The 19,399-nt window shown below is 39.3% G+C and overlaps 1 protein-coding gene across 1 annotated transcript in view; it reads right to left on the bottom strand.

The window, feature by feature from the left end:
* GPR158 (G protein-coupled receptor 158) overlaps positions 1-18,636 on the bottom strand; it is a 420,554-nt gene extending 401,918 nt beyond the window's left edge. The window contains exon 1 of the mRNA XM_047864839.1: positions 17,741-18,636. Within this exon, the coding sequence (XP_047720795.1) occupies positions 17,741-18,633 (893 nt within the window). The 5' untranslated portion in view covers positions 18,634-18,636. The remainder of the gene's footprint in view (positions 1-17,740) is intronic.
* Between the last annotated feature and the right edge of the window lie 763 nt (positions 18,637-19,399).

Raw genomic sequence — 19,399 nt, 5'->3', positions numbered from 1 at the left:
AGACTGATGCAGCCTGTCGAGAGAACAATCTTACAATATTTTGTAAAATATGTTCACTCCTCTCTGTAACCCAGAAATCCTGCTCTTGGATTTATCTTTCAAAGAAATTCTCACTTAAATCTATAAAGGGGTATATAAGCTTATTACAGTGTTATTGTAATTTCAGGGAATTGAAGACAGTCTGGGTACCCATCCCTGGGACTGGACAGTTTCTACACGCTATGCAGCAGTAGAGTACCATATTGCAATAGAGAAATGGACTGGTTATATATATATAGCAACATGGAGAGATTTTTAAAACAGAGTTGTGGAGGGTGCCTGGGTGGTTCAGCCAGTTAAACGTTCAACTTCAGCTCAGGTCACCATCTCGCGTTTTGTGGGTGCAAGACAGCTGTGCTGACAGCTCAGAGTCTGGAGCCTGCTTCAGATTCTATGTATCCCTCTCTCTCTCTGCCCCTCCCCCACTTTCTGCCTCTCTCTCTCTCTCTCTCTCTCTTTCTAATAAACGTTTAAAAAAGGGCTTTTTTAAATGTTTATTTATTTTTGAAGGAGAGAGAGAGACAGAGTGTGGTGGGGGAGGGGCAGAGAGAGAGACACAGAATCTGAAGCTGTCAGCACAGAGCCCGACGTGGGGCTCGAACCTATCATGGCCTGAGCTGAAGTCAGATACTCAACCAACTGAGCCACCCAGGTGCCCCTAAAAAAAGTTGTTTTTTTTTTAAAGAGTTGGGTGAATAAAAAGTAAGCAAAACAATGAGCTATATAGCAAGTATTTAATTAAAATTATTTGCACACAAGTAGCATATGAAGAGAAGAGCATATCTCATAAATGGGATGCGATCAAGGAAAAGTGAAAAGACTTTTTTTAAAGGGGAAGAAGGGCTATTTTCTTTCTTTTTCCATCTAACGGTAGAAGAGTCTACATTCATGTTTCAGTGACTTAAGTAAGCTTTGTGTAGTTTCTTCACTTGAGGCATCTCATCCTCAGAAAATATCCTCAGAAAAGCACCCAGCATCTGTATCATTTAATTCAAGCATATAAGTACAAGAGATACAAAAGAACCAAAAACATAATCTGATGCCCTCTAAAACATCTAGAAAATTTGACAAGAGTCTGTCTCAAAGCAAGGAAATGTTCTCCTCCCCCATGCTACTTTGCAGCAGACACGTCCAGAGAAAGCTTGCCAAAACTTTACATAGTGACAAACGTCTTCCATCTGTCTGGCTTCTTGTTCTTGGAAGGTTTTTTGGCAATCAGGTCACACCTTCCTTGGGAAGATCTGTACATTTTGTGTGAAAAAAAAAAACTCAAGTGTGATTTTAAAAAAAGAGAAAGAACCAATAAATACAAAATGAAGTAAGGTCAATCAGGAGAAACATCTATTTTCCATCCACATATACAATCTTTGCATTTTGAGGCTCCTCAAGGAGATATTTTTTTTCAAACTTAAGTGTAGCATATCTCTTCAAATTGCTAGGGTTCAGAATTTGTTAATAGCATTTTTCTTTCTGAAAAATACATTTTGAGTCTGCCACTTTTATAGAGGTCGCTGACTAATGTTTCATTTTGTGGTTTTCCTTCCCTGGGATTGTTTTGAGCTTCATTTTATTTCAATTTTAAATAACAAGAGGACAATTTATTTTATCAAACACATCCACAGTGTTCCTTGTATCAACTCTTTGGATATGACTATTTCTGAATGGGGTATAACAATCCCTTTTCAGGGGCCCCAGTACAAAGAGATCCCCTATATTGACCCATTTTTTCCAAATAACAATCCTATAAAAGAGGAAGTATCCTCTCGTCTTATAGATGAGGAAAATAAGGTTCAGGCAAGTTATATAATATGTCGAAAGTCATACTTTTTTAATGTCTAGGGAGGAAAAAATGACAAAGTATATCTGTCATGGAAAATAAATGTTTAATTTATGTCTTAAAATATAAAATAATGATCTCATACCTTCAGTTTCCTGTTGACTTAATTAAAAGTGCCATTTATGTTAGTGTTTGGCTGCAATATCTAAATGAAAATATCTTTGTATTAATCATTACTTAAGTTACTAAATTTCTCTTTTTTTTCTGTTGATTCTTATTCGGATGTTCGGGTCAGATTACCCAGATGATAATCTGCACAGTGTGTGTGTGTGTGTGTGTGTGTGTGTGTGTGTGTGTGTTTACTCTAAAGGCTACTTCTAATCCAGAAATAATAGCAGTAAATAAGGCCATAAAGTAGATAAAAAATTTTCCCATTGAAAGTAAAATTAGCCACCCTGGTTAGGAACCCAAGATGTGAACTAAATATAGAGTTTACCTGGATGCTTTGAACCCTATGTTTTAAGTTATCATTTATTAGGTACTCGTTAACTGTCAGACATTATGCTAGACAACCTTAAAATGTTCTCACTGAACTGTATGTGATTGATATTATTTCCCCAGTTTATGTTACAACTATGTATTATCAACATCATTTTCCCTAAATAATAGTTAAGAAATTTGGGACAAAAAGAGATGAAATGGGTTGCCTAAGGAGACATACCTAATAAGGAAAAGGGCTGTATATGATATCCATATCTTTGGTATAAGTGTAGGAAGACTGGTCAGAAGACCCAAGTTTGAGCTCTTGTTCAAGTTGGTGAGTTGAGCATATATTTCTCTACCTCATCCCTCTATATCCAATTGTAATGGCAGTTGGATATGGAGTCTCTTCCAACAGACTTTTCAAAAAGATTTTAAACTCAAAGTCAATTGGTTTCAAGAGTAGAAGTAGAAAATGAGGCAGACATCAAGATAATGAATTGAAGGACTTCCTTCTAAACAGTCACACAAGTTATCCTCCTTTGTGTGCTGTAATGGAATTTATTCCCAAACTGAAACCCAAGAACGGTTCTGTAAAGAGATGGAAAAAAAATGCCTGGGAAGAGCTAAAGTTTCTAAAATTGGTTATTAGTTCTCCTAGAGTAAAGGTCTAGGGTGGCCCAGAGACTCCCAACTTCCTTCTCAGGCACCCTAAAGAAAATGAAGCCTCACGATCAAGGGAGAGTTCTACTGAGAAACTAGACCTACACATCTGAGAAGGCTCCGTGTCATCTAGCCATGTAAATTAACTGAGCCCTTCAATCATAAAACTGATGACTAAGGATCACATTTGAGATGCACTGGTAGCATAAAGGAGAAGAACTGGTATGAAAAAGCAAAACAACTAAGCCAGGAACAAACAACAGTAATTCAGGCAACAGAAGACAATTTAATAGGTATTTTAATTTTCTCAAAGAAATTTAAGAAAATGATCATACAATTATGAAGAACAATCAGAGCAAGAAAGAGTTTGTAGAAATTAAAAGAGATTGACAAATGAAAATAAATTTACTAAAAAGGAAGAAAAAACAAAATCTCCTAGAAGGGAAAGTAAAAAGAAAAACATGGGAAAATGAGAAAAAAGTTAAGAAATACAGAGATCAACTCAGAAGGTCAAATACCTAAGTGTTAGGAGTTCCAGAAAGAGAAAATGGATAGGAGAAAGTAATTTTAAGCAATCACAAAAGAAAATTTCTGAGTGGAAAAGTCTAAAAGGGCCAACTAAGTGGTAGGGTTGATGAATAAAAAGAATCACATCTAAGCACATCATCATGAATATTCAGAACCCCAAGGAAAAAGAAAAGACCTTAAAAGTTTCCATGGGGAGACAAGAAACAATTACCTACAAAAGTGTAATAAATCAGGTTAATATCAAAAATGTTTTACCACCATCAGTAAATGCTAAAAACAATGTCTTTAAAATTCTGAGGCTGAAATGACTTTGCACCTATAATTCCATATTCTGACAATCAATCGTGCGCTAAGACATGTTTTCAGACATGGGAAGACTTAGAAATTGTATTTAGAAAGTACCTGAAATACTTAGAAAGTATTTGAAATTGTGCTCCAGGAGATGAAAAAATAAAAATTCTAGAAATAACAGAACCTGCGTCCAACACACAGTTGAATTCAAATTTTCAGTAATTCGAAAAAGATTTTCCATGATAGTTATTCTGCAGAAAACATGAGACTCCAACAAGAATGGCTTCAAAAAAATGTGAAACTTTTTAAAGAAATAGTATGATTGATTAAGCAGTTAGATGATATTAGAGGTAAGTAAAATATATGGTTCCTTTTTCTTTCTTTAACAAGAAAAAGAAAGGCAGAAGCCAATTCCAAGGGTGGGGAGCAGTATGTGAAGTCTCCTTGCAGACACTTGCAACCTAAAGGTAGCAGGGTTTCGAGCAACTGATCTAGAGAGAGATAATCCATTAGTTCTTGGAATTTGGAACATTCTGAAAATGCATGGATTCAGTTATTCAAGTTTCATTTCTTAGAGGCAATCAATAGACAAAGCACAGAGGGTTTTGGTTTTTTATGATTATTATTTTTTTCTTACTGCAGTGACAGGTTATAAATTCTACCATCTTTAATTATCTAAAAATACTGGAATAGCAAGAGAAGTAGGAAAACAGAGAAAGAAAAGTAAACCATATAAGATACTATTTAAAATTTATGGGTGCAAAAAGCAAGGTAACCAATAGATTAAATTCCACATTTGTCATGTTAGAGAAGGTAATGATGATTATTTTATTTCCTAAAACCCATAAACCAGATTTTCATTGTTAATGCTCATTAGAGATACACTCCTACCTATACTTCCCATAATGCAAAGTCTACCTCCAAATTCATGTCCAAATATTTGTGGTCTCTCTTCTGACTCTTCCAATCTCACTTCTATGCCTTGTGCCTCTCACAGGCAGCCCCTGACCTCTACATCTGAGACCTCACCATAAAGGACAACAAAGTATGTCAGGAAATGCCAAATGACAAGACCTGCCAGCTACCAGCTTGAGAGAAGTCAGGGATCTGCAGGACGTCATTCCAGGCATGCTGGTGAAGAAAAAGATGCTTCGCCCAGGAGTTAACCTGCTGTGTCTCTGCCCTTATTCTGCTGTCTGTGTCTGGAGAAGGCTTTACGTACAGGTTTGAGCCAGGGAGCAAGAAAAGCACCCAGCTTATTTTTGCAAGAAATTTTGGATTTTTTATTTCTACCTCCTTTGCCTCTCAAATTCCAATTTGTTCATTCACATTTGAGAATGGAGCAACTAGAAATAGCTTATTCTTGGGGCACCTGGGTGGCTCAGTTGGTTAAGCATCTGACTCTTGGTTTCGGCTCGGGTCATGATCTCATGGGTTCATGAAATAGAGCCCCGTGTCAGGCTCAGTGCTGACAGAGCCTGCTTGGGTTTCTCTCTCTCCCTCTCTCTCTGCCCCTCTCCCATTTACACACACACACACACACACACACACACACTCACTCTCCCTCTCTCTCTCTCCCTCTCTCTCTCTCAAAATAAACTTTAAAAAATTATATATATATATATATATATATATATATATATATATATATAAAGAAATAGCTTATTTTTTTACTGAAATCTCATCAGAGAGACTGGAAAACTCAAACTCCCAGAGCTAAGGGAGGCAATGGCAAGAAGGCCAAGGCCAAGAGTAAAAGGAGGAAAGAGAAAAAAGCCCCAAAATAAGATAACATTACAACCAAACCATCCAAAGGAAAATAGTGTAGATTCATCCACAATTTACAGATTGCTAAGAGGTAGAAATGTTTAAAGCACTTAATATGTTTCTATATTACCACAGTATCTTAGCCATTTATTGAACACCTTCTGCATATATTACACTCATCTTCTATGTCATTACCCACCTCTCAGTACATTCTAGTAACACTTTCTTTCTATTCTTAGACCATTTGAAGCTCATTCTTGTCTCAAGACCTTTGTTCTTGCTATTTCCTATTTAGATCATGATTACCTCAACTTGTTCCATGCCTGTCTCCTTCTCATCCTTCATTTCTTAACTCAACGGTCTATCCTGACCATCCTATTTAATGCAGCCCACCCTGCCTCTCAGCTATTCTTTATCTCATTATCCTATTTATAACTTTATATCACTTGTTCCTATCAAGAATTATTTATTATATTTATTTTTCTTATTTATCATCTATCCCCCCCACCCCCATAAAAAATCCATGTTATTTTCATTATTATATCTCCAGCATCTATAGTCCTAGCCAGACACATGTTACATACTCTATAATGTTTTTTTTTAAATACTACATTCCACACATTATGCTAAACTAAATATATATATAATATATATAAACCACATATATACTATATATATAAACCATATATATACTATATGTATATATAAACGATATATATACATATATAAACATATATATACACATAGATATATAAACATATATATATACATATATACATATGACTGTTTACTCTTTACAACTCTTTCAAGATAAAGACATGGAAAGAGTTGAGTAATTTGCCCAGTGTCACAAGGTAAGCAAAAGTGAAAGCTCATGGATTCAAGTATACGTTTATAATCCTAAAACCCTTCCTCCTAGATACTATTCCATACTGCCTCCCTGAAATATGCAAGATGATTTCAAGAGGGACTGAATATGGGAAGTCATAAAATGTGGTTCTTGCATGTGAAGGCCATGTAGAACTGGTTGGGGAAATAGGACTTTTATATAAAGAGACCAGAAACAGCTGTTTTCATGATAGCCCCTATCTTAACAGTGAGAAAAAGAACCCAAAATAAAGAGAGGGAGATACAGCACACTACTCTGTGGCCCATATTCCAAGGCTCAGTACCTGTGATGTCTCTGCCTTCATGAAGAACCTACTATTCATTCTACCCCTACCAATAGGATCGTTCACAATATTGAATTGCTTCAGGTATTCAGAATTGCCTGTATCCAAATCCTTTGGATAACTAAAGCTGAAGGTGCTAAGCATCTATAATTTTTAATTTTTATTCTTAAAATCTTGGGAAATTGATTATATATGTTATAACCTTATTAAACGCTTTTTGCCTTTTTCCAAGTTGGTGCTTAAGGATCAGTTGCCTCTGAATTACAAAAACTTTGTTTTAATATAGACTTCTGAACCTATCCTCAGATTATCTTATTCACAGGGTCTGGGGAGGGCCAAGGAACATATTATTAGGCTTTCCAGATGATCCCGATGCCCAGCCATGTTTGAAATCAGTGAATAATGAATATAAGTTAACCTTTATTTGATGACTCTGGGTGTTTTTATTTGTGCCTACATTAAATTACAAGTTCACTGCAGCCATAGCTAATGCAAGTGATGGTCACTTCCCTGGGTGTCAATTTCCTCACTCGTAAAAGTAACTATAAATTGGGTTATATTATCTCTAAAATCCTTTTTACTTCTAAAATTCTAATTCTTCAAAAAGAAGCTTTGTCAGGACATCGACTAAAATTTGCTTCTTTAAAGAATGACCCCACCACCCACACACATGTTTTCTTTTCAAAATGCATCCTTTATGGATAAACCTTAGATATAAAACACTTAACCATGAGAATAATAAAGCCGTATTAGTAACAAATTCTACAAATAATTTGCCAAGTTGTTCTTTTTGAACCCTGATGATGTAAAAATGTAAATTAATATTACATTGATTGATGAAAATTTTCCAGTCCTCACTCATATCAGGTTCTATATATGAAATGATATTATGTTCCAAACAAGTAAGAAAATAAATAAATAAATAGAAATGTGATCTGTCAGACTCATTCACGAACACATACACATACATATACATACAGAACCCTTGAAATAAATAGCCCCAGAAGAGAATATTTATATGAGTTCTCTCTACACCAGCAGCTTTCAAACATAGGCATTTTGCCCCCAAGGAGATATTTGGCAATGTTTGTACACATTTTCGATGTCTAGGAGGTCCATGAGGTTGCTACTAGCATCTCGTAAGTAGAGGCCAGAGGTGCTACTACACATCTTAAACAAGACAGCCCTCACAACAAAAGATGATCTGGCCCATAATGTCAATAAAGCCTAGTATGAGAAACCCTGCTCTGTGCAGTGGTATGAGGCATCAAACAAGGGAAATCCAAACTCTTCATTCAGGCAGCTGACTAGACAAAAAAAGAAGAAAAAGAAAAAACACTTAACTCCACAATTCCATTTAAATCTCACCAACCGAAACTAGTTATGTGGCTAAAACCCTGAAGTTTTTATTTTCACCGTAAAACCTCTAAGCCCTTTAAAAAAGAAAGATCTATTTCCTCCTGGTTTTGGTCCATAAGTGGTCTTTTTTTAAAAAGCCTATTTATTTTTAGAGAGAAGGAGAAAGAGAATCCCAAGCAGACCCCCCACTGTCAGAGCAAAGCCTGAGATCCCAAGCAGGCACCGCACTGTGAAAGCAAACTGTGAGATCATGACCTGAGCTGAAATCAAGAGTCAGTTGTTTAACTGGTTGAGCCACCCAGTCACCCCTACAAGTGGTCTTTTATTCTCATTGTCCTAGGCATTTTCCCACAGTGTGAGTGAAATCCTTCACCAGATGGTGTGGGAAAGATTTTGATAATCCTTTGATAATCTAATCTGAAAACAAAAGTTTCTGCCACTTCTGGCCCAATGTTTTGTATATTTCACATACATTAAAAGGACTGTGGGTGTATCTGTCTGCCTCAGCCAGTAGAGCATGTAACTCTTAATCTCACATATGTGAGTTCAAGCCCCGTATTGGGTGTAGGGATTAATTAGAAATAAAATCTTTATATTCGCAAATGGCATATCTGATAAAGGGTTAGTATCCAAAAATCTATAAAGAACTCATCAAACTCAACACCTAAAAAACAAATAATCCATTTAAGAAATGAGCAGAAGACATGAATAGACATTTTTCCAAAGAAGACATACAGTTGCCTAACAGACACATGAAAAGATGCCCAACATCACTCATCTTTAGGAAAATATAAATCAAAACCATGATGAGATACCGCCTCACACCTGTCAGAATGGTTAAAATTAATAACACAAGGAACAACAGGGTTGGTGAAGATGAAGAGAGAGGGGAACCCTCTTGCACTGTTGGTGGGAATGCAAACTGGAAAACAGTATGGAGGTTAAAAATAGAACTACCCTATGATCCAGCAATTGCACTCCTAGGTATTTACCCAAAGAATACAAAAATACAGATTTGAAGGGGTACATGCATCCTGATGTTTATAGCAGTAGTATCAATAATAGCCAAACTATGGAAAGAGCTCAAATGTCCATCAACTAATGAATGGATAAAGAAGATGTGGTATATATATACACAACAGAATATTACTCAACCATCAAAAAGAATGAAAAATTTTCCATTTGCAATGATGTGGGTGGAGCTGGAATATATTATGTTAAATGAAATAAGTCAGAGAAAGACAGATACCATATGATTTTACTCATATGTAGAATTTAAGAAACAAAACAGATGACCATGTGGGAAAGGAGGAAGAAAAAAGAGAGAGGGAAACAAACCATAAAAGACTCTTAAAGATAGAGAACAAACTGAGGGTTGATGGAAGGATGTGGGTGGAGGATTGACTAGATGGGTGATGAGTACTAAGGAGAGTACTTGTGATGAGCACTGGATGTTGTATGGAAGTGATAAATCACTGAATTCTACTCCTGAAACCAATATTGCACTGTATGTTAACTAACTGGAATTTAAATAAAAATTTGAAAAGCAAAAAAAAAAAAAAAATCTTTAAAAAAGAGAAAAAAGAGGGGAGCCTGGGTGGCTCAGTCGGTTGATCATATGACTTCAGCTCAGGTCATGATCTCCCAGTTCATGAGTTCGAGCCCCATGGCAGGCGTATATTCATCAAATATAAGATACCATTAATTGAAATATGCAGCATTGTGTACCATTAAAAGGAAATGTATGCCAATTGAAAATGACATGCTCTCAATCATAAGACAGATCTCAGTTAAAAGACATCAAAATCAGGAAGAAATACATCTTAGAATTGATAAAACATATTATTCTATACTGAATTACCTTTTCCTCTTTCTCAGATAAAAGCTATGTGTCATATTACTCTATAAAAGTTCTTCCATAGTAATGTAAAAAGCCATACCCATGGGACAAAACACATAAGTGGAAGAAAGCTAGGTTAAAGAAATAAACCAAAATCTTATGTAATTCGAAGTTTCCTTTTAAGTTATAGATGCACTGGGTACTTTTGCTAACTGGACAGATATTTTTTCATTCTACATTGTCTTGTTGTAGTTACAGTTTTTAACTGGGAAAGTTAGAAGAGATATTATATGTATTTAAATTAATTAGAAGTAATTGTTAACCATGTACGAGAGAGAGAGAGAGAGAGAGCAAGAGAGACAGACTTCCTTCTTTGACAAAAAGGTAGGTAACAAGATTTTTGTTTGGGAAAAATGATCTTGGGGTCAGATCACTTAAACGAATTTTGTGTTTCCTATAAATTCTACCCTAGATGAAACTAGATGTATCCTGCAATTGCTTTGAGACACTATAATATGCTTTGATACAAAAAAGAAAGTCATGGCTCCTATACTAAGTTTGGTATTGTAGAAAACAGAGGTCTTTTAACTGAAGAAGTATTTCATAAAACAACCTATCCACCCAAATATTTTTATGTTTTCTTCCCTGAAGTAAGAAAGACTTGTGGGATGAGTAAATGCCCAGATAAAGTAGAAGTTGCACATAGAATTTTTTTTTTTTTACTAACAGCTGAGAAGCAAATAAGGCTGACAGACCAGGAGAACAAGCTGCCCTCACCCCCCGCTCCCTGGTACATATGCCAAAGCTGTGGACAAGAGCCTAATAACATTGTCGGCTGCAAACACTCTGAGCATAGCCCTGGTACCAGTGTGCTGCCTATTTGTGCATAGTGGCCATCAAGATGCCAAAGTTATCAAAATCCCAGTGTACTATTTTAGTAAGTCTGCTAAAACAACCCTGTAAATACCAGTCCAGAACTGAAGGGAGAAAACAAACAAGGCACTAATGCCTCTGTACCAACCAAGTGCAAACTAATGTCAACAGCATACTTCTCGGCATCCCAGTATGTTACAATATAATCATAAAACACAGTGCAGGTTGGAAAAAGGTAGCCATAAAACCCTGAACAATGAACACCAAACTGCTGCCTTTCTTAAATTGAAAGTAAAATTTGACTTATCTCGCAGTTGAGGCTATAAAATCAGCTAGGGAGGGCATCAGTTCCCTCTCCAGAGGGCAGGCATATACTCTTGTTATTTATTTAGCAGTCTCAGAAATCCCATTTCTGCTTCCAAATGCGTGTTCTAGAAAATGACAAGTAATACTGTGTCACTGCTGCACCACAATAAATAGCCCTTTTCTTTACATTTTAAAGCCAACTACAGAAGTAAATTGAAAATGAGTTGTTATTAAGAGTGGGTAGGTAAGGAGCTTCAACCTAAACATTAGTTATCTTGAGGGAAGTTACACAGGCATACTGATGCCCTTGATTTAGAAATTTGCAAAATAGGAGCGCTTGGGTGGCTCAGTCAGTTAAGCTTCTGGCTTCAGCTCAGGTCATAATCTCACGGTCCATGAGTTCAAGCCCCACATCAGGCTCTGTGCTGACAGCTCAGAGCCTGGAGCCTGCTTTGGATTCTGTGTGTGTGTCTCTCTCTCTCCGCCCCTCCCCTGCTCATGCTCTGTCTCTCTCTGTATCAAAAATAAATAAACATTTAAAAAATTGAAAAATAGCTTCATGTTGACTTTAAGTATATTCAGAGGGTCTTTCAAGATCTGGAAATTCAGGGGGTGCCTGGGTGGCTCAGTCGGTTGAGTGTCCAACTTTGGCTCAGGTCATGATCTCATGGTTTGTGAGTTTGAGCCCCGCATCAGGCTCTGTGCTGACAGCTCAGAGCCTGGAGCCTGCTTCCAATTCTGTGCCTCCCTCTCTCCTGGCCCCTCCACTGCTCGTGCTGTGTCTGTCTCTCTTTCTCAAAAGTAAATAAACATTCAAAAAAAGATCTGGAAGCTCAGATCATGCTTCTTATTTTGAAATGGTATTCAAAAGAAAGAAAGAAAGAAAGCTCTCATTTCCATTAGTATATATATTTAACTCAGTATACATCAAGAGGGCTTTCTCTAATAAATAAATGACTATGATAAAAACATACATTGAACATATATGAACATGATCTTCATTTAAATGAAAATGGATTAACAATTTTCAGCATTCTAATCAAATAAAACTTCAAAAGTTAAAGTAACATGTTTAATTATGTACATAATCATAGACTTTCAGGGTTATAAGGAGTCCTACATGTCACCTAAACCAACCCCCTCAATTTATAGATGAAGAAACTGAAAATTAGAAAGGCAACTACTGCCCATGGTAACACAATGAGTCAAACACCACCCAGTCAAACACCACCCAGAAGATGCCAGTATCTTCTGTCTCCAAGGCCCGTATTTCTACCCTGATCCACTGTCATTACAAGTGTTCACAATAATGAGGGATGAAACTAAGCCATCATATAAATTATAAACTATTAACCACATGACTTTTAATTCAGCTAAACTAAGAAAGTTTATCTCTGAGGGAAATACTTGGGAAGCCAGAAGTTACATTACAAAATATTTACTGAACTTCCTGTATGATCACAATTCTTCACTTAGTCACTACAGAATCCCAAAGGAGATGTACTTTACTATTCACAGCTTACAGAAGAAATAATTGAGACTGAAAAACCTCAATGGCAGAAGTTCATCTAAAAACTCTTTGATATATAACCCAGGTAGGCATCTCTGCTGTCTACAGGCAACCTCTTTTCACCACTATCATTACCCACAAGAGGGATGTAAGATATGTCTAGCTTGGAGCAAGATGGTCATTTCCTTTATACTGTGAATTTCCCTCTCTAGTTGAATGCAGAGATCTGTACCAGAATCACTGATGGAGGTATATGCGTATAGGATGTAAAGGAAAGAGTGAAGTGATCCCTCAGGAGTCAGCAAATCAGTGACATCAACGTTTGCTGCGTTAGTTTATAAAAAGGGGTTTCCACACTATTGTGATCTTTCCTTCATTGCCCTATTGCTTTTTTTTTATCAACATCAAGTCTGACATTCACATGGTTTCCTCTTCCTCTGCATGTTACTTCCCCAGCAATATCATTTCCACAAGGTACCGCACTTATGTGTATTATTCCTGTTTCCAGAGCCTACTTGTTGATGATTTGGATAGACCAATTAAGAATACATAGAAAACAGAGTTATAAAGATATTTGGATAGCATAAACTCCATTCCCACATTTTAATTATGAAGAAGCTGATCTCCAGACAGGTAATACAGCCAGTCAGAGACAAAACTGGGACTTGAGGCAAAGTTCTGTCAAGTCTAATACTCTTCTTACTATACGACATACTTGGTTGTGTGGTTGGCCTAAAAGTAATAAGTGTGTTTGACTTATTTGGGCCAAATATATTATTTTAAGTCATTACTATGTTATATTTTTAAGTAACAAGGTGAAAATAAAGTTGGTAAACAAGAGATAACAGTATAGGATGGCGGAAAGACAGTATGAGCTTCATAGCTAGATAGACCTAAACTTGATTTGGGCTCCCTAATTTACTAGCTGTGTTCCCTTGGCCAGGTTGCTCAACTTTCCTGAAGTTGTCACTAGCTGAAAATACAATTACATGCAATGGTATATATAAAGCATCTGATATATAGTAGGTGCTAAATATTATTTGTTCCCACGAATTTTAACCTACCACAAAAGAGCTGTGCCACTCTAGCAAGTTCCTTTAGCCCTTTGGGTCTTGTTGCCTCCATTGCAAATTGAGAAGATGAAAGAAACCAAGTGAATTCCTAAGTCTCTTTTAGCTCATCAAAAAATAATTAGTTCCCAAGGTTCCTTTACCTTAATATAAATTCAACACCTTATATCCATCCTAAGCACTGAACAGGACAAAGTACCACTAGGAAGATATCTATGATTTCAGCATTATGGGATCCAACTCCATAGCACTTCCAGTTCCTCAATGAAAAATTATTATGCAAAACCAAAGAGTTAACTTTAAGGAAAGCTCTACAAAGACATCACAAACCTAATGTAATAAACATAAACAACTGAGGATATATCTTAAATTATTACTCTCTCTTTTGCTGAGATGGAATATGAGAACTAAAATGTTTACACTATAGAACAAAAGACCCAAGAGACATTTGGTTAAAGCAACTAATGCCATTTTTTTAAAAAAAAAGAAATGAGCAATAAATTTCTCTTCCCATGTGAGTCTTAGGCCAGGCTTTTAAACTTAAGATACTTGTGTCATTCTGAAGCAGAGGGGAATAAAATTTACTCGGAGAGGTATTTTACAATGATAAACATTAATATAAGAAGGTGGTTAACCATGTTCTCACATTACTTTTGAATTTCATGTTTGGGATTTAATCCTCTAAAAATAAAATGTTTAAACATTTGACTATTACATGCAATATCTGAGAAAATACTAACTTATCTTAAATGGAAATTTTAACCACATTTTTCTTCCTTTCCTCTTCCATAAGAAAATTTTTATCAATGGATTTTCCATTACAGATAAGGCTTTTGGCAAATAACATTGTGGACGTTCAAAATACATTTTAAATCATGTGTAGAGCTCTTAATCATGGCTTTCCAAAAATTTAAGCATGTCTGTAAACATGTCTGTACAATATTATTCATCTGTATTACAGAATGTAGAATGCATATTGTATATCATAAAACACCACCACCAAAAAAAAAAAAAAAAAGAAAGAAAAGAAAACACTTTGCCTTTTAGAAAGAGACAGAAAAGGCCCATTTAAATAGTATCTCAAATGTGTGAAATGAACACTATATTTTTTTAAATCAACAGCTGTGTTCTATGAGCCAATTTTTTTTTGTCCTAAAAGATGATGAAGAGTAAACTATGTCCCCCAGCATGCATTGTATGCAGGGGTTAAGAGAGCCACAGAAATATGATTTAGGTACATAAATATCAAGTATAGTGTAAACCAGAGGCAGAAGACCTGGATCCTGGTTCTGTCATTACTATATTGATTTGTGATTTTTGGACAAGTCACTTCACCTTTTTAGTGCTATTTATCTATGAAACAACAGGAGGACCCATCTGATCTTTAGAAGATTTCTTCTAGTTCCTATAATTAACATCTTGTGCATTTAAGGGGTGCAAGACACCGAGCAAAGGCACTTCAGGAGTGCACTTATTCTGCTCTTCACACATGCTGCCAGGATGAACCAGCTTCATAGAGAGCCAAATACTAAATGGCCTGGCTTTGTGCCTTGGCTAAAGAATACCATTGATGACTGTGAAAGCACTTAAAGAAACTTAGCCAGAGGAAACAATTTTCTGAATGTAGTCCAAAGAAATAGGGGGTGTGTGAGCCCTCACAATCTCAGACCCTTTGTGTTCTCAGCTTTTCATCTCAGCTGGCAGAAGGCACTGAGTTTATTTAGGTGACTCATGCTTTCTGAGCCTTAAGAGAAATGATTCTGAAAATGAATGGCTCTCCCCCTAGACCCACATCTGACCTTTGAAAATACATATATTTTTGTGTAGCAGCTCTATTATATGCAGCATTCTTAGAATACCTTCATAAAACAGAGTTTAACATAGTGGTTAAAAGTATGAAAAGGGCTCAGATCCTAGCTGTACTACTTACCTGCTGTGGGATCTCAGGAAAAAAGCTTAACCTCTCCCGCTTCAGGTTACTTTTTCTGTAAAATAAAACTAAATGAACTAAAAACTAAAAAAATAATAAAACCTAACTCATAGGGTCATGAAAATTAATCAAGATAATGCATGTGAAGCAGTTACCACAGAACCTGACAGAAAGTAAACGTTATAGATAGGTAAATAGATGATGATGATAGATGATAGGTAGATAGATAGATAGATAGATAGAGATAGATAGAAAATCTGACAGAAAGTAAACATTACAGATAGGTAAATAGATGATTATGATAGATGAAAGAGAGAAAGAAAGAAAGAAAGAAAGAAAGAAAGAAAGAAAGAAAGAAAGAAAAAGAAAAAGAAAGAAAAAAAGAAAGATCGATCCTGGGAACTGGGACTCCCTAAAAAGACTTATCTGAAGGCCACAAACAATTTTCTGGCAGTGAATGGCATCTGCTGATCTTTCCTCTTCTAGCAAACATTATGGCAAAGACTCAAAGCTGTGCTCAGCTCTTACTAATAGGATCCTGCAGAAATCAGGAGGAAATAAGATTATCCTGAAAGTAGGAAAGAGTTGCTCTGGCTTAAGACAAGATCTTTAAGAGAGACAGAAACACATGCATGTGCGTGTACCCCCCCCCACACACACACCACACACACACACACACACACACACATTTAATGTAGTCACATGGCGGGGGGGGGGGGGTGCTATCTGTATATATATTCTCAGGTATTGCTGCACCAAAAGCTACAGAATTTTATAACTGGATGCCTCCCTGGAGACCATCTACTTCAACTCCCTCATTTGGTAGTTAAGTAGCTGAGGCCCAGAGAGGTTAAACAATTCACTGGGGTTCATTCAGCAGGACATGACACTGCCAAGACAAGCTTTCTGATTTCCCCTTTTGCCCACCCAGTACTCAGCCTCGTATCTTTCCCCAGGTCAGCATCCTGTCCTTGTCGTGCCAAGCAGAGCATCAAGGCACTCGCACACAGAGGTTTCTCACTTTTGCCTAAGTTCCTAAAAAATACAGAAGCAACCTCAATGCCCAAGACCTTCTTGCCAGAACCTCCCAACATGGAAATCGGGGAGGACCCCAGTCAATCTGTGGCTCTCTCCAAGGCTCTCTTTGGAATTTTCACTCTTCCCTTTCTGTTCCTTCCTCACATTGATTCTTAAGTGCTAGTTCTTAGAAGTTCCTCAGCAGAAAGGTCAGGTACTTCCCAGGGCAGAAGTTACCCCTGCTATTTTGCAAATTCTCATCTCCCCACAAAATGCTGTACCTTTAGACAGAAAATACAGAAAAATGGTTATTAAATTTCCTCCAAGTTCCCTGAGTGAATTCAGTCAGAACTAATCCCTTCCTCCCTAAGATAACTCAATCCAGTTCATTTATAAAGTGTATGAGTATGTGAAGGACTAGAGAACCCTCAGGTATGCCTGACACAGAGAACAGGACAAAGAGGGGACCAAGGAAGGGAGACTAGGGGGAGGAGAGAGGTGGGTAGAAGGAGCACACTGATCAAACTGCAAAGTGGATCCTGGAGACAACTATGCTGCTGAGACTGACTCACTGCTGAAGGGACAAAACTGCGGAGGGGATATACTCTTTTAGTCACGCTCTCTGGTAACTAACAGCAGACGGGTATCCTGAACCTCGCACAGAGAAAGCAGGCAGAGGCTACCCCTAAGTGGCAGAACAGAGGAACTCTGTCTTCCTCCTGTTCCCTTTTCCTCCTCACCCAATGCTGGCCACTCTGTGCCTCACGGGCACACCCGAGCTCTCCAGCTTCCCTCCGGTCACCCCAGAAAGGGAAATACCCTCCCTGCTCTCCCGTGGGTTGAAATGAACCACAGGGCATCCGAGATTTCTCTCAACTCTGACAAATGCTCCCCAGTCCCGTGCCCCTTGCAGGGAAACTGATCTGAGAGAAGCTTTCACTGAACTGACAAACCTAGGGCGCTTCTTGTCCCTAAGCACAGGCGCCCGCGATAGGTGTCCGTCAGTCTGGGTCTCCACTGGGAGGGGTGGGAGGCGTTAAGAGTCACAGCCAAGTGTTCCTTCCCCACATGAGACACCGGAAGGAAGACTTTGCTTTTGCTTTTTCCCCCCTCCCTACCTGAATTCCGGGACCAGGTTAGGCTGCAACCCGTAGAAAGCAGCGGAGAGAGTGACCAGCCACCCGGGTTTGTAACTCCCGTTCTCGCACTCCAGATAAGGTGGAGACCACTTGACATGGCTCTTGTCCCCGCCAAGCCCGTCCCTGCGCCGCCAGCTATGGCCCAGGCTCCGGGGCCCCTGATTGGAGCCGCGGCGGTGTAAGTGGGTCCTCCACTTGCGCCGCAGGCCGTGGAACCACTCGGTCTCCAGCGTGGCGTTGGCCAGGTGGTGTGCCGAGGAGGACAAGTCCTGGAGCAGGATGCGACTCTCTTCGCGGGTGGCCTGGAGGAAAACCTGCGGGGCCGGCGCGGACAGCGACTCGGTGCTGAAGGTGATGGCTGCCCGGGAAATGCTGGGCTCGCCCTCCAGGAGACTCCGCACCAGTGCCTGGTACCACTCCAGGTCGTCCTGCAAGTTCTGCTCCCGCGACTTATTGCTCTGCAGCATCATGTTGAGGAAGTTAGTGGCGTGTGTCAGCGTGTCCAGTGCCCCGTGCAAGGAGGGATGGGAGCTGGCTAGGGCTGACGACTTCCCCGGCAGGCCCGCCAACTCGTAGCGGCTGGAGCAGTTGGCTCGCTTCAGCTCGTGGGAGTCCCCGCTGTAGAGGTAAGAGGCCACGTCCATGGGCACCTCCTCGGCGAGTTTCTGCGCCAAGATGGTGCCGTCGGTGGAGCGGCTCCAGGGAGCCGAGGAATCCGAGGCAGAGGCTCGAGCCGGCTGCTGGGCGTGCTGCTTCAGCCTCAGGGTTCTCTCTCTAGGGGGATCCAGCCGTCCCGGAGGGTCGCGGCTGGCGCTAGCAGTTCCCAATCCCAGATGAGCGAGCAGGAGGCAGAAGAGTAAGGGATAAGCCATGGTTCCAATCTGCTTCGCAGAGAGGAGAGGAGGTGACGGGAGGAGACACTTTTTAAATCTTGGTCGTCAATTTATCAACAGTAAGACTTTTCCTAGGAGTCGTCCCCCTTCTCCAGGTGGCCGAAAAGGACTTTAAAATAAGAATGTTTTGGAATTGTCCCGGCTGGCTAAGCTACCGTCACAGGAAATCAAATCACCTGTGGCAACGCTGGCTGCACCCGCTCCATAATGGGTCGGCTCGGGATTACGCACCTCACAGCCTTGAGCAGAACAGGTTACATCCCCTCTCTCTCCCGGCGGCTATAGTTAGCCTGCTTACGTCTTTCTGCTCAGCAGCTTCCACTGTCGCTCTCATTGAGGTGTGTTCAAGAGCTGCTGCTGCTGCTGCTGCTGCTGCTGCTGCTGCTGCTGGCGCCGCGGCCGCCAAAGACGCTGCTCCATCATCTCACCCGTGGCAGGTCGTTCCCGCCTCCCGGCTCTGGCTCCTCCTCGTTCGCTTCGCCGCGAGGCGCGGAGTGCGCGCACACAGACCCGCACCGCCAGCGTAGGACCGAGTCCCGAAGAGCAAAGATTTCTTTCAGGACGTTAGTCTCTGTGGAGTTTATAGGACCAGGAAGCTGGTTAACTGGAGCCCTTAGGTTTGGCCACAAACCACACTCCTGTCTCCCCTGCTCTGGAGAAAAGCCGGTTTAAAGAGGCAGCTTGGCCTCAACCAAACCCTTGAAGGGCGGCTTCAAGCCGTCTTGTTCTCTGTTTGGTCGACTCC

Source organism: Prionailurus viverrinus, chromosome B4 (genome assembly GCF_022837055.1).
Source record: "Prionailurus viverrinus isolate Anna chromosome B4, UM_Priviv_1.0, whole genome shotgun sequence".
NCBI classification, from domain to species: Eukaryota; Metazoa; Chordata; class Mammalia; order Carnivora; family Felidae; genus Prionailurus; species Prionailurus viverrinus.
Note: the sequence above shows the minus strand (reverse complement) of the source record. Positions and strands in the feature narration are given on the sequence as shown.